The sequence below is a fragment of the Balaenoptera musculus genome, chromosome X (genome assembly GCF_009873245.2).
Source record: "Balaenoptera musculus isolate JJ_BM4_2016_0621 chromosome X, mBalMus1.pri.v3, whole genome shotgun sequence".
Taxonomy (NCBI): domain Eukaryota; kingdom Metazoa; phylum Chordata; class Mammalia; order Artiodactyla; family Balaenopteridae; genus Balaenoptera; species Balaenoptera musculus.
In genome coordinates, this window is record NC_045806.1 from 55,837,138 (window position 1) to 55,853,452 (window position 16,315).

At 37.0% G+C, this 16,315-nt stretch overlaps 1 protein-coding gene across 1 annotated transcript; it reads right to left on the reverse strand.

Moving 5' to 3' along the window:
- Positions 1-3,560: 3,560 nt before the first annotated feature.
- LOC118888825 (60S ribosomal protein L22-like 1) lies at positions 3,561-4,045 on the reverse strand. Its single transcript, XM_036840301.1, is given in 2 exon segments — positions 3,561-3,917; positions 3,920-4,045. Coding segments are annotated over 2 exon segments (363 nt in total). The 5' UTR covers positions 4,032-4,045; the 3' UTR covers positions 3,561-3,666.
- Positions 4,046-16,315: the final 12,270 nt, after the last annotated feature.

The following is a 16,315-nucleotide window of genomic DNA, read 5'->3' on the forward strand; positions in this document are numbered from 1 at the left end:
GGGAACCACCACCCCCTCTTGACAGTTTCTTTAATAACCAGAACATCTCCTGACTCAGTGTGAGGCTCAGATAAAATAAGGGTTATGCCTGAGCATATTCCATTTTCCTGTTACTGGCAGCTACAATGTTTTCCAGTTATGCGTTCAGGACTTGTGGCACAATCCCCCCTTGTGGCCTGCTCACTAAGCTACTATCAAGCAGGAATATCTCTATCTATCTCCAACCCATATCCTCATGCAACGACTCCTCCTCATCTGCCTTGGGTGTGATGTACACTAGTCCCTGTATCAGAGCTACCAGCAGGCGCTTAAGCCTAGAATGTCTAGGACTTTGGCTGGTTCGATAGTCTAGGCTAGTTTGTTTCAGATAAGACTTCCTCTTAGAAGCATGGCCTCAGGGTGAGATTATTCATCTGTCAGCAGAATGTGATGGAATGAAGGCTTACTGACATTTACCTATAGTAGAGGCAGAAAGGGTGGTGTTAGCCTTTTCTATCAGGACACGGATGTAATATGGCTAGAAATATCATGTAATCTTTCTTGAGGGGGCTACCAGGCTATAGATAAGAAACAAACTATCTTTCTACTACCTATCTGCCTCCCAACACTACCCACTTAGGAGGTTAGGAGATACATGAGACATGCCACTAACCCAGAATTTCCATGAAAGTCTATAGCAACACAGACAAAACCTGGAGTTGGAAGCCAAAGGACATTAACTTGAGTCCTGAGATCATCAGGACTGTGAACACAAGGTGAGCAGCTCTGCCCTGGCCTCTGTCAGCTGGCTCTTGGGGAAAATGTAGCTTCCTTCTATCATTTCAAATCTTTAGTAAAGAAATGCCCATTCAGCCTTTTGTGGTGAACTGTGTTGAATAAAGGGACAGAACTTCAAAGGGGGTGTCCTGAAAAAACAAACAACCCAATCAAAAAATAAGCAGAAGGTCTAAATAGACATTTCTCCAAAGAAGACATACAGATGGCCAAAAAGCACATGAAAAGATGCTCAACATCATAATGATCAGAGAAATGCAAATCAAAACTACAATGAGGTATCACCTCACACCAGTTAGAATGGCCATGATCAAAAGGTCTACAAACGATAAATATTGGACAGGGTGTGGAGAAAAGGGAACCCTCCTACACTGTTGGTGGGAATGTAAATTAGTACAACCACTATGGAGAACAGTATGGAGGTTCCTTTAAAAACTAAAAATAGAACTATCATATGATCCAGCAAACCCACTCCTGGGAGTATATCTGGAGAAAACCATAATCCGAAAAGATACATGCACCCCAATGTTCATTGCAGCACTGTTTACAATAGCCAAGACATGGAAACAACCTAAATGTCCATAGACAGATAAATGGATAAAGAAGATGTGGTACATGTATACAATGGAATATCACTCAACCATAAAAAAGAATGAAATAATGCCATTTGCAGCAACATGGATGGACCTAGAGATTATCATACTAAGTGAAGTAAGTCAGACAAAGATAGATATCATATGATATCACTCATATGTGAAATCTAATTTTAAAAAATGATACAAATGAACTTATTCACAAAACAGAAACAGACTTACAGATATTGAAAACAAACTTATGGTTACCAAAGGGGAAACGTGGCAGGGGGAGGGATAAGTCAGGTGCTTGGGATGAACATACACAGTACTATATATAAGATAGATAACCAACAAGGGCCTACTGTATAGCACAGGGAACTCTACTCAATATTCTGTGATAACTTATATGAGAAAACAATCTAAAAAAGAATGAATATATATATATATATGTATAACTGAATCACTTTGCTGTACACCTGAAACTAATACAACATTGTAAATCAACTATACTCCAATAAAATCAAAATTTTAAAAATAATTTTAAAAAAGGGGGTGTCCTGCACCCTGTTTCCCACTCACTGAGGCCTGTGCAGAGGTATCAACATCAAATGAAGGGGAGCTATATTTAAGAACTTATAGGTGGTGACAGAAGGAAGAAAAGGGAGATAGTAGCAGGGATAAGCATATGGAACAGAGAAGAAATACTCAGTGTACAACTCAGTGTAAACATGAGATGAACCTCCTTTCCTCCCCCAAAGTATACCAGAAAGTATGACTCTTGAGGAGAGAACATTAATACTTGAGAAACAACCAACCATTATAATCATATTTGGGGGGAAAATATCTAATGGCCTATAAAATGCTCACAATGTAATAAATGTAAAAGGAGACAAAACTGTATGTGCAGTTTTGTCTATGTTTACCATTCTGAAGTTATATGTCTATTCTACATCTATTTACCAATAAATATATAGGGAGATACAAACAACACTGAAATGCAACACTGACTTACCTTGAGGTAGTAAGGTATTGAGTGATTTTTATTTAAATCTTTATATATTCCTTATTTTTTAATAAAAGCTTTATTGGTATGTAATTCATATACCATAAAATTCACCTTTTAAAGTGTACAATTCAGTGGTTCTTAGTATATTCACAAAGTTGTGCAACCATCACCACAAACAATTTTAGAACATTTTCATCACCTCCAAAAGAAACACCGTAACTATTAGCAATCACTCCCCATGCTACCACTAATCAGCTTTCTGTTTCATCTCTATGGATTTGCCTCTTTTGGACAATTAATATAAATGGAGTCATACAAGAGGTGGCCTTTTGTGACTTGTTTCTTTCACTTAGAATGTTTTCAAGGTTCATGCAGGTTGCAGCATGTAACAGTGCTTTGTTACCTTTTATGGCCAAATAATATTTCATTTTATGGATATACCGTATTTTGTGTATCCACTCATCTGTTGCTGGACATTTGGGTTGTTTCTACTATTTGGCTATTATGAATAATGTTATTATAAATATTAGTTTACATGTCTTTGTTTAGACATATGTTTTTATTTCTCTTGGGTAGATACCTACCAGTGAAATTGTTGAGTTTTTGTTTTTTGGTTTTTTTTTTTTTTTAGAATTTAAATATTTTATTATATAAAGTTATACCCAAAATTGTGCTTCATTTTTTCACTATATACTTTAACTCGAGGACATTTGTAGAAGCAGTACACTTCAGAAATCCTGGAAGAAATTCCACTAGCTATAGGCTATTTAAATACTGCTTACAGAAAGGATTAAAAAAAAAAAACAGGGGAGTACAAATGAACTTATTTACAGAACGGAAGTAGAGTAACAGATGTAGAAAACAAACTTATGGTTACCAGAGGATAAGGGCGGGGGGCATAAATTGGGAGATTGGGACTGACATGTACATACTACCATACATAAAATAGATAACTAATAAGAACCTGCTGTACAGCACAGGGAACTCTACTCAATACTCCGTAATGGCCTATATGGGAAAAGAATCTTAAAAAAAAAAGGAGTGCACGTGTGTAACTGACTCACCTTGCCGTACACCCGAAACTAACGCAACATTGCAAATCAACCACACTCCAATAAAAAAATTTTTTAAAAAGTATTAAAGGAAAGCCAACACTATAAACAGCATACACTTAAATCAAAGAGATGAATGCTTAACATACAGAGTAATGTTTTTTATTCACTGATATACTAAAGGTCCTTTTCAAGATGTCTCTCTTGTATACTTCATCTGTTTTATTAGCAAGCAAAGCCCTGAAAGGGACGGCTTCACCTAGTCCTCAGACTCGGATCCATCTTCGTCTTGACTAATCTGGAAGTAACGAAGTTCATAAGTCTCCTTGTCAGATGCAACCACACGAAGCCAATCACGAAGATTGTTCTTTTTAAGGTATTTCTTGGTAAGGTATTTCAAATACCTTTTAGAGAACTGTTTCTCAGAAACAACTGTGGTTTTATTCTTGAAGCGTTCAATGTGAATGACATTCCCAAGATTTCCAGTTTTTCCATTCACTTTAACCTTCGTAGAAACTGTTCAAATTTTCCAGAATCAAAAATTCCATCTTCTACTGGATGAGTAAGGTCCAAATGAAACTTCCAGGTTGACTTCTTAGGCTTCTTGTCTTTCTTCAGCGCCATTTTGCACGCCGGCCGCGCGATCCGAGAGCTGTTGAGTTTTATAGTAGCTCTATGTTTAACTTTTTGAGAAACTGCCAGACTGTTACATTTCTTATTTTCCAAACTCTCTATTATGAATATCTACTGCTTTTATGATCATAAAAATAAAAATTTCACAATAGACAAAAGAAACCACAAAAGTTTCTGTAGCCATCATATACTAGTTGACTCAGATAATCACTCCAGGCTCAGCCTGCCACCTTCTTGTTCACATGTTTCCTTTTCACTGACCCCTGGTTTCTGTCGCACTGGTATTTTACTTAAATGAATGCCATCATGCTTGGAGCAGAAGAGGTGGTAACAAAAGCCCTCAGGTGAGAGTATGCTTGCTAAGCTCATGGAACAACAGCAAGTAGGCCAATGTGGCTGGAATGCAGTGAGCAAACGTGTGAGAGTGGTAGATGAGGTCAGAGAGGAAATAGCATCAGTCAGGGAAGGCCTCTCTGACAAGGCGGTATTTGAGCAGATATTTGCAAGAAAGCATTCCAGACAAAGGGAACAACCAGTAAGTACAAAGGCCCTGTGGTGGGTGCATGCTTGGCTAGTTTGAGGACTAGCCAAGGGAGTTGGTATGGCTGGAGGAGTGTAAGTGGGGATGAGAGTGATGGCAAGGACGGCAGAGAGACATGGGGAGGGGCAGATATTGTAGGAACTGGAAGATCATTGAGAGGGTATTTACTTTCAAAGAAATAGGGAGCAGTGGGAGAGTTTTAAGGCAAGGAGAAACATGATCTAACTTATATTTTAGAAGAATCCTTCTGCTGCTGTGTGAGGAGAAGCTTCAGAGATTAACAGGGGCTCTCCAACTACCCTGACTTTCTGAACCAACTCCAGTGAACCCTGTGCTTCACAAAGGCTGATATCCAAGATATGTATAGATATGTCAGCCAGATGGAATTTTACTGACTTAAATCAGATTACAGTACCCCCGGTTTAACACCTTCCCATCACACTCAGTAAACTCCAACATCCTTGCCTGATGACTTATCTGTCCTCATCACCTCCCACTCTCCTCCTCCCTCCCTCTGCTCCAGCCACATTGGGCTGCCTTCCTAGTTGCCCTTCTCCCTCACTCAGCAGGTTTATTCCTACCTCAAGGCCTTTGCACTTTTTCCTTCTTCTAGAACATTCTTCTCCAAGCTCTTCCGATGGCTTGCTCCTTCTTATCATTCAGCTATCAGCCAAAATGTCACTTTTCCAGAGGGGCTTTCCCTAACCTCTCACTATAAAGTAGTTCCTGAGGCCCTCCCTCCCACAGAGCCTAACTTTCTTCCTTCTCTGAATTTACCTTTCTTTATATTTATCTTCACTATTTATTTACTGTCTAAGTTCATCACTAGAACATGAACTCCACGAGGACAGGGACTTTATTTTATTCAGTGTTGTACCTGCAATAACCTAGGACAGTGTTGGCATAGAGTAAACATTTAATAAATGCTTGCTGAACAGATGAATGAAAGAAAATCAAGCTTTTCCATGCTTGATTTCTGCACTGCAGAGACAAGTTAGACTTTTTCTGAGAGAAAATGTACAAAAAGTAAAGGAGGTTAAAATTAAAACAAAGAAAGAAAATGCAAAAAGTATAGCAGAGCTTTAAAATAAGGCATGGGTCCCTGAAAGAGTTAGTGAGACGGCATCTACGTGAAACCAACAGCTAGCATCATGCTTAATGGTGAAAGACTGGAAGCTTCCTATTAAGACCAAGAATAAGACACAGATGTCCACTCTTGCCAATTCTATTAAACATTGTACTGAAGTTCTAGGGCAATTAGGCAAGAAAACGGAATAAAAGACGTGCAGATTGGAAAGGAAGAAGTAAAAATACCTCTATTTCAGATGACATGATCTTATATGTAGAAAATCCTAAAGAATCCACTAAAAAACTATCAGAACTAATAAACAAGTTCAGCAAGGTTGCAGGCAGCTTCCAGTGTAACAGGGGATGGTAGATGGGGTTTCCTGCCCCTCCAGAGCTGATGAAATAGCCCATCCACATTCTTGGGTACCATTTCCATGGAATGAAACAGTCCAGATACACAAAGACTCTTTCTGCTTTCCTGCAAGACCCTCCCCCACCCTATCCCCATCACCCCTTTGTGAAAAGGTTGAAGGATTATATTCTCATATCCTGTGTGCCCTGTTAGTTGTGCCAGCCAAACCAATCTGAAGTCAGAGTATAGTTATCTCAGGATAAGGAATCGGGACTCTATAATGCATCTTTTCCTAAGCTTTTGTCTTCTTTCTCCCCCTCTCCCTCTCTCTCTCTGGTTTTGTTTTTCACTTTGTTTCCTAGCAAATTTCCTTTTGAGAAATTCCAATATTGTTTCATCTGAACCAAGAGAAATGGGATTTGTCTACATCTCAGCTGCTGCAGGGCTAGCTTGGGAGGTCAGAGGTCCCTTGAGGCTAGGTGTGGGGGTGGCGGCAGCCAGCACAGCTGATGATGCAGGGAAGGGTTAGAGCTGTGCAGATTTGTTTTTGTTTTTTTGTTTTTTTTTGGATGATGGCTTAACACACTGGAATGGTAGGCTTTTGGCTAAGGATCAAGTGCATCTCACTAGGGAAGAATGTGGTTGCCTGGAGACTTGCCGATCTGATCAAGATGACTTTAACTGGAAATGGGGGGGGGGTGAAAAACATGCCCATATCAGACTGTAACACCAGATACTATAGACAACAGCGGGCATGTCAGCGACAGAAGAATAATAGTGAGAGAGACACTCGTGATTTGCAGGAGAAAATGACTGGGAAGGAAATTGGGAGTGGCGCTTCCAAGCCTCAACTGTCAATATACCAGTGTGAAGAGTGAGAGCAGAAAACAAAGTGGGATTTTTAACAAAAATAAGTTTAAAAAATCAAAGATATTATTAAGACTTAGAGGAAAAGGATTCATAACTGGAATATACTCATGGGGACTTCTTTTTTTTAATTTTTTTAAAATTATTTTTTAATTTATTTTTGGCTGCATTGGGTCTTCGTTGCTGTGGGCAGGCTTTCTCTAGTTGTGGTGAGCGGGGGCCACTCTTCGTTGTGGTGTGTGGGCTTCTCATTGCGGTGGCTTCTCTTGTTGCAGAGCACGGGCTCTAGGGCACACGGGCTCTGTAGTTGTGGCATGTGGGCTCTATAGTTGCAGCATGCGGGCTCTAGAGTGCAGGCTCAGTAGTTGTGGCCCATGGGCTTATTTGCTCCGTGGCATGTGGGATCTTCCCGGACCAGGGCTCGAGCCCATGTCCCCTGCATTGGCAGGCAGATTCTTAACCACTGCACCACCAGGGAAGTCCCTCATGGGGACTTCTAAAGACACAAATCTGAGAGATCTGTGTTACCTACCAGTTAGGAAGTTTGCCCTTTGCCCACGTGCACTGGCTTTGTGGCATCCTGGGGGTCAGGTTAAGAATAGAGAATCAAGGGATAGAGTACTAGGGGAAGTGAACTGCAGCTCCAAGAATTGTGGAAATAATAATTTGTTCATTTAATTAGTGCCCTGCACCCATGATAGGGCAGCAAACAAGTCAGACAAGATTCTTGCTCTCATGGAGCTAATACTGAAGGTAAATAGACAGCAAACACGTGAACAAGTAAATTAACAAGATAACTTCAGGCAGTGAAAAGGTCACAGAGAAAATAAAACTGACAGTGAAAGGGACAGAGGAACTATTATAGTTTGGGTAGTCTTGAATGGCCTATCTGCAGAGGTTACTTTTGAACCAAGATAGGAACAAAGAGGAGGATGAACAGTGCAAACATCTGAGGAAAGAGCATATAAGCAGAGGAAACAGCAAAGGCAAAGGACTTGCAGCAGGAACAAGCTTGACTCATTGGAGAAAATGAAAAAAGGCTATTATCTCAGTTTTAGTTCTTCCAGAAGCAGACCCTGAGACAAGAATTTGAGTGCAAGTAGTTTATTGGGAGATGAGGGGAATACCAGTAGTCAATGAGAAAATGACACAGGGAAAGAAACACAGCCAATAAAGGGTAGCCAGTAAAGGCAGCCAGTAAAGAGTATGTTAATAAGCCAGCTACATAGTGGGTAGCAGTCCTAATACCTCAGGAAAACTCTTGGAAATGGGGCAAAACACACGTCTCAAAATTACCCAACTCAAGGAGTAAGAGAGTTGAAGTCATTGGTCAATGGCTGTTCTCCATGAGCAGAGTGACCTTCCAAATCTCCAGAAAAGCAGCCAGGCTCAAAGATGCAGACACTGGCTGTTGGAAAGTGAGAATGCACTGAAATGACAGATCTAAGTGATATGAGAAGATTTTGACAGTGTCTGCTATAGCTAGTAAGCCTGGGGCAGAGTCAGAAAAAGGACCATTTGGAGAGTCAAGCAGGGCAGATCATCTAGGGCCAAGGTTAGCTGCAAATTAGTAGCTGGCAGAGGTGTTTGATTTGGCCTGCACAATGTTTTCTCTTACTTCTGTTTGTTTCATTTTCGTTTTATCTTTAACTGCCAATAATTAAAAATCAGAAGATCTCATATCTAGACCTAGATTTCTAGCTCTCTTGGAAAAAATATCAAAAGAACTGATAATTGTGGATCCTCATTTGACAAGGTGACAATCTGTTGGAAGTGAGTAGCAGATGCCCCATTTATAGAAGGGTTACGTGCTGTCCAGTTAACCAGTCCTCTTTGAGTTTTGGATCAATGGTCAAGGGCATTGAAGGCTGTGATAAGGAGTTAGCTAGGATTTCATTCTAGGAGTATGGGCAGATTTTAAGACGGGGATTGATACAGTCAGTCCACTTTTGTGCAGAAAGATTCAAGAGTGGAAGCAGGTAAACAAATAAGGAGGCTATGGAAGTAGCCTGTGAAAGAGATGATGGGATCTGGGAAATGGGTTACAGTGGAGATAAAAAGGAGTGAAGGAATTAAGTATATTATTTGGAGTGCATTTGACAGGATGTGCTGATGTAGGGGGTGAGGGAAAAGGAGGATTTTTCTTTTGGATGTAACACCTAGGATTACATCCAAATTTCTGGCTTCAGTATATGTTTATATAGTGCTACAATTCACTGAGGTGGGGAAGACTAGGGGAGGAACTGGTTTGAGGGCAAAATCAAAAGTTCTATTTTGAATATGTTTGAGATGCCTATTAGACATCCAAGTGAAGATGTGAAACAGGTTTATGAGATATTTCTTAGATATGAAGGGTGAGGTCAGGGGAGGAGACAGGAATTTGGGAGTTATCAGAATATAGAAATGGGACTACACCTTCCATTTCTGGCAACGTTGTATGTGCGATATCCTGACAATAACTTTCTCCTACAAAACACTTAAAAATACTGGATAAAAGATAACAAATATCCTTTTAAATACATTACCGAGCTCAAAAGGAATCAAGCTAAATCCCCAAGAGCCAAAACAAAGAGCCAAGCTTAAAAGAAGAGCCCTGGGCTGATGCTGCTTTATGAATGCCCTGGAGGCAGGTATGGATTACTAACCAAGTAGACGCTGAAGGGATTTGAGTTTGTTTATTTTGGACCTTTTATTTTTTGGGGTAGAGGAGAGGTATACCATCAAACATCACGTTTACCATAAAAAAGGCCCTTTGCTGTTTTGTCTTTTGGATTTACTTTTAATATTACTATATTTTAAGCTATTATCCAATAAACCAATTTTAAAGTAAAACATCAACAAAATAGAAAACAACAAATTATTTTTCCAGATCCAAACCTGGAGCACACTCATTTTTCTATTTGCCAATCCAAGTTTTAAACTAAATTTTTAAAGTATATCATAAACAGAAAAGTACATATATCTTAAATGTATGACTTGATGAATTTTCTTAAAGTGATCACACCCTGTAACCAGCACCCAGGTCAAAAAATAGAACAGAACCCCTCCTCTACTTTATATCCTGTTCCTGGTCACTATCTCTCAAAGGTAACTCTAACAAAGGTAACTTCTAACATCATAGATTGATTTTATCTGTTTTGGAACTTTATAGAACGGAATTATATTGTATGTAATCTTTCATGTCTGGTATCTTTCACCCAATATTGTGTTTATGAGATTCATATATCCATGTTATAATGTGTAGCAATAATTCATTTATTCTCGTTACTGTATAGTATTCCATAGTGTGATTATGTATATTCTGGATACAAATTTTTGTTGGATATATGTAATACAAATATGTTTACATACTCTGTGACTTGTCTTTTCACTTGTTAGACTTGTTAGTGGTATCTTTTGATAAACAGATCTTCTTAATTTTAATACAATCCAATGTAACAATATTTTCCTATTTGATTAGCACTCATGTCCTGATCATAAAAATCTTTGCTTATCTTACGGCAAAGGAAGCCATCAACAAAACAAAAAGACAATCTACAGAATGGGAGAAAATATTTGCAAATGATGTGACTGACAAGGGGTTAATATCCAAAATATGTAAACAACTCACAAAACTTGATATAAAAAAAAATCCAATCAAAAAATAGGCAGAAGACGTAAATAGACATTTTTCCAAAGAAGACATACAGATGACCAACAAGCACATAAAAAGATGCTCAACATCGCTAATTATTAGAGAAATGCAAATCAAAACCACAGTGAGGTATTACCTCACACTGGTCATAATGACTATCATCAAAAAGTCTACAAATAATAAACACTGGAAAGAGTGGGGAGAAAAGGAAACCCTCCGACATTGTTAGTGGAAATGTAAATTGGTGCAGCCACTATGGAAAACTGTATGGATGTTCCTTTAAAACCTGAAATAGAACTACCATATGATCCAGCAATCCCACTCATGTGTATATATCTGGAAAAAATGAAAACTATAATTCAAAAAAATACACACAACCCAATTTCATAGCAGCACTATTTAGACATGGAAACAATCCAAGTGTCCATCAACAGACAACTGACTTCAGAAGATGTGGTATATATATATATATATATATATATATATATATATATATATATATATATACACACACACACACACACACACACACACACACACACACACACACACACACAATGGAATATTACTCAGCAATAAAAAAGAAAGAAATATTGCCATGTTCAGCAACATGGATGGAACTATGGAACTAGAGAATATTATACTTGGTGAAGTAAGTCAGACAGACAAAAACAAATATTATATGATATCACTTATATGTGGAAACTAAAAAATAATACAAATGAATCTATATATAAAACAGAAACAGACTCACAGACATAGAAAACAAATTTGTGGCTACAAAGGGGAAAGGGAGAGGGTGAGGAATAAATTAGGAGTATGGGATTAGTAGATACAAACTACTATACATAAAATCGATAAGCAAAAAGGATTTACTGTATTGCACAGGGAATTATATTCAATATCTTATAATAACTTATATTGGAAAATAATAACCTATATTTTCCTAACTGGAAAATATATATAACTGAATAACTTTGTTGTACACCTGAAACTAACACAATATTGTAAATCAACTACAATTTAAAAAAAATCTTTGCTTATCTTAAGGTCATGAAGATATTCTCTATTTTTTCCCCTAAAAGCTCTATTGTTTTGCCTTTAATGTTAAGATCTTTGATTATGATGCTCTGATTATGTCTTCTTGCAGTAGACAAGGCCTTGGGCCTTTGTAAGAAGGACGAGTAGGAATTAAGATCATCACACACAAAAATGAGTACTCCCAAAAGACCACACCCTTAGCAAAGTATAGACTAGAAGAAAATTCCACTTGATAATTAAATGAGAAAACAAGCAAACTTTGCTGTTTTGGCTTTAGCATTAGTGTATATATATATATTAATGGATGAGGTCTCTTTTGAGATTCATAACCACAAAGAGTCACGGCTCAAATTTAAACTCTGTGTGTGCCCAGGAAACCACAATAAAAAAATTACATTGAAAATCAACTATACTCCAATAAAATTTTTTTTGAAATTAGCAGACGTGTTCCCAGCTTGGTAGTGCCCTGGAGTGCATAGCAGAAGCAAAGATAAATCATCTCTGGGGGTATGGAACTTCAACGCAGGCCATAGAGAACACCAAGAGGAAAAAAACCTCATGAAATGGAGCTCACAAGTCAAACAAACAAAATGCATGAGAAAATATGACACCATTAGTGAGATTCATCAGAAAAAACAAACAACAGGATTACACTCCGATGAATACATAAAATGGAATTATCAGACATGGAATATATAACAAGTGTGTCTCATGGTTAATGAAATAAAAATAAAAATGAAAAAGGAGAAAATGAGCAATACAATCTTTGAAAAAAATATTTTTAAATAAAAATTTTTGAGATAATTGTAGATTCACATGCATATCCTTTACTCAGTGATATTGATCTTATTCAAATTTCCCCAGTTATACTTGTGTGTGTGTGTGTGTGTGTGTGTGTGTTTAGCTCCATGCAAATTTTATCACATGTGTAATTTAATGTATCCACCACTACAGTTAAGATATAAAACATTTCCATCACCATAAGGATCCCTCATGTTGCCCTTTTATAACCACCTCCCTTCTGCCCCCTCTCCCATACCTACTCCCTACCAACCACTGATTTGTCTTCCATCCCTATAATATTGTCATTTCAAAAATGCTATATAAATGGAATCATACAGTAAGTAACCTTGTAAGGTTAAGTTTTTCTCACTCAGCATAATTCCTTGGAGATTCATCCAACAGGTTATGTTTATTAATAATTAATTCTTTTTATTGCTGAGTAATATTCCCTGCTATGGATATACCACAGAATGTTTAACCATTGCCCATTGAAGGATATCTAGGTTTTTCTAGGTTTTGTATATTATGAATAAAGCTGCTATGAACATACATGAACAAGTTTTTGTGAACATAAGTTTTCATTTCTCTGGAATGGATTTCTCAGGAATCCAGTTGCTGGTTCACATGATAGTTACATATTTAGTTTCATAAGAAACTGCCAAACTGTTTTCCATAGTGATGTACCATTTTACATTCCTACCAGCAAAGTACAAGGTATCCAGTTTCTCTGCATCCTCATCAGCATTTGGTTTTGTCACTATTCTTTTTATTTTAGTCATTCTGATAGGTGTGTAGTGATATCTTATTATGGCTTTAATTTGCATTTCCCAATACTTAATGATGCTGAACATCTTTTCATGTGCTTATTTGCCATTCATATATCCTCTTGGTAAAGTGTCTCGTCATGCCTTTTGTCCATTTTCTAATTATTTTGCTTGTTTTGTGTTTTTCTTGTTGAGATCTGAGAGTTCTTCATATATTCTAGATACTAGTCCTTTATTGGATATAGGGTTTGCAAGTATTTTCTCCCATTCTGTAGCTTTTCTTTTTATCCTGCTAGCAAGGTCTTTTGTAGAGCAAAAGTTCTTAATTTTGATTTGTTCCAATTTTTCAATTTTCCTTCTATGGTGCAAACCTAAGAACTCTTTGACTTGCCCTAAATCTAGAAGATTTTCTCCTTTTTTTTCTAAAAGTTTTACAGATTTGTGTTTTACATTTAAGATTTAGGTCTGTGATTCATTTCACATTTATCTTTGTATTAGTTGTGAGGCTTAGGTCAAGCTTCTTTTCCTTCCTTTCTTTTTTTTTTCTTTGTCTATGGGTGTCCAATTGTTCCAGCACTATTCATTGAAAGACTCTTTTCTCCAGTGAATTGGCTTCATACTTCTGTCAAAAATCAGTTGGGCATATTTATGAGGATCTATTTATTTCTGGTTTCCCTATTCTGTTCCCATGAGCTGTGTGTCTTACTACTGCTAATACCACACCGACTTGATTACTATAGCTGCATGGTAAGCCTTAATATTGAACAGAGTGGCCCTTCCCACTTTATTTTCTTTTCCAATATTGTTTTAACAATTCTAGGTCCTATGCTTTTCCATATAAATTTTAGAATAAGTTTACTTATATCTATAAAAAATCCCACTGCTATTTTGATTGAAAATGCATTAAATTTATATACCAATCTGGGGGAAATTGACATCATTACTCTGTTGAGTATTCCAATCCATGAACATGGTATGTCTCTCCATTTATTTAGGTCTTTGACTTCTTTCATTGGCACTTTGTTGTTTCCAGCATAAAGATTCTATATATGTTTGTTAAGTGTATAATTATTTCATTTTCTTTGGAGCAATTATAAATGGTATTATGTCTTGAATAACACTTTCCACATGTTCATTTTTAGTATATAGAAATGTAATTGATTTTCATATATTGATCTTGTATTCTGTGGCCTTGCTGAACTTACTAATTCAAAGAGTTCTTTTTTATAGATTCCTTGGGATTTTCTATGTAGACAATCATGTCATCTGCAAGCAGGGACTGTTTTATATATTCCTTCCCAATCTATACGTGTTTTATCTTATTTCCTTGCCTTATTATGCTGGCTATTATATTATATTGAATAACAGAGGTGAAAGTGGACATCTTAGACTTGTTCCTAATCTTAAGGGACATGCATTCAGTCTTTCACCATTAAGTATACTGTTAGCTGTAGGTTTTATGTAGACACTCTTTATCAAGCTCGGGTAGTTTCCCTATATTCCTAAGTAGGTATGAACTTTTACCATAAATGGGTATTGAATTTTGTAAAATGCTTTTTCTGCTTCAATAGATATGATCACATGAATTTTCTTCTTAAACCTGTTCATATGTACAAATGAACTTATTTACAAAACAGAAATAGAGTTACAGATGTAGAAAACAAACTTATGGTTACCAAAGGTGAAGGGGGGCAATAAATTAGGAGATTGAGATTAAAATATACACTACTATATATAAAATAGATAACTAATATGGACCTACTATATAGCACAGGGAACTCTATTCAATATTCTGTAATAACTTATATGGGAAAAGAATCTAAAAAAGAATGGATATTTGTACATGTATAACTGGTTCACTTTGCTGTACACCTGAAACTAACACAACATTGTAAATCAACTATACTCCAATTTAAAGAATTGTGAATCACTATATTGTACACCTGTAACTTATATAATATCATACATCAACTATACTAATAAAAATTTTTATTCAAAAAAAGAACCTGTTGGGCTTCCCTGGTGGCGCAGTGGTTGAGAATCTGCCTGCTAATGCAGGGGACACGGGTTCGAGCCTTGGTCTGGGGGGGTCCCACATGCCGCGGAGCAACTAGGCCCGTGAGCCACAACTACTGAGCCTGCGCGCCTGGAGCCTGTGCTCCACAACGGGAGAGGCCGCGACAGTGAGAGGCCCGTGCACCGCGATGAAGAGTGGCCCCCGCTCACCGCAACTGGAGAAAGCCCTCGCACAGAAACGAAGACCCAACACAGCCAAAAATAAATAAATAAATAAATAAATTTATAAAAAAAAAAAAAAGAACCTGTTGATATGGTGGATTACCTAGACTTATTTTCAAATAAGCCTTGCATACCTGGAATAACCTGCACTTGATCATGGTATATAATTCTTTATATAAATTGTTGGATTCAGATTACTAACATTTTGTTGAGGATTTTGTATCTAAGTTTATGGGGAATATTGGTCTGTGGTTTTCTTTTCCTAGACTGTCTTTGCCTAGTTTTGGTTATCAGTGTAATACTAGCCCCATAAAATGAGTTGGGAATTATTTCCTCCTCTTCTATTTTCTGGAAGGAATTGTGTAAATTGGTGTTAATTCTCTTTTAATGTTCAGTAGAACTATCCAGTGAAACCAACTGGGCCTGGAGATTTCTTTTTCAGGAGTTTTTAATTTCCTTAATAGTTTTAGATTTATTCAAATTATCTATTTCTTATTGTGTGAGATGTGTCAGTTTGTGGTTTTCAAGAAACTGGACCATTTCTTCAAAGTTGCTGAATTTATGAGTGTAAAGTTGTTCACAGTGTTCCCATATTATCCTTTTAATAACTTTAGTATCTATATTGATATCCTGTCTCATTCTTGATATTGGTGATTTATGTCTTCTCTTTTTTAAAATTTTTTCCAAAGAAGCAACTTTTTGTTTTATTGATTTTTCTCTATTGTTTTCCTGTTTCCAATTAATTGATTTCTGCTCTTATCTTTATTGTTTCCTACATTCTGTTTGCTTTGAGTTTTATTTTGCTCTAGTTTTTCTAGTTTCTTGAGGTAGGAACTTAAAGTATCGACTTGAGACATTTCTTTTTACTAACATAAGTGTTTAGTGCTAAAAATGTCCTTCTCACTACTACTTTACCTATATCCCACATATTTTGATATGTTGTACCTTCATTTTCATTCAGTTCTATATATTTTAATAATTTTTTGA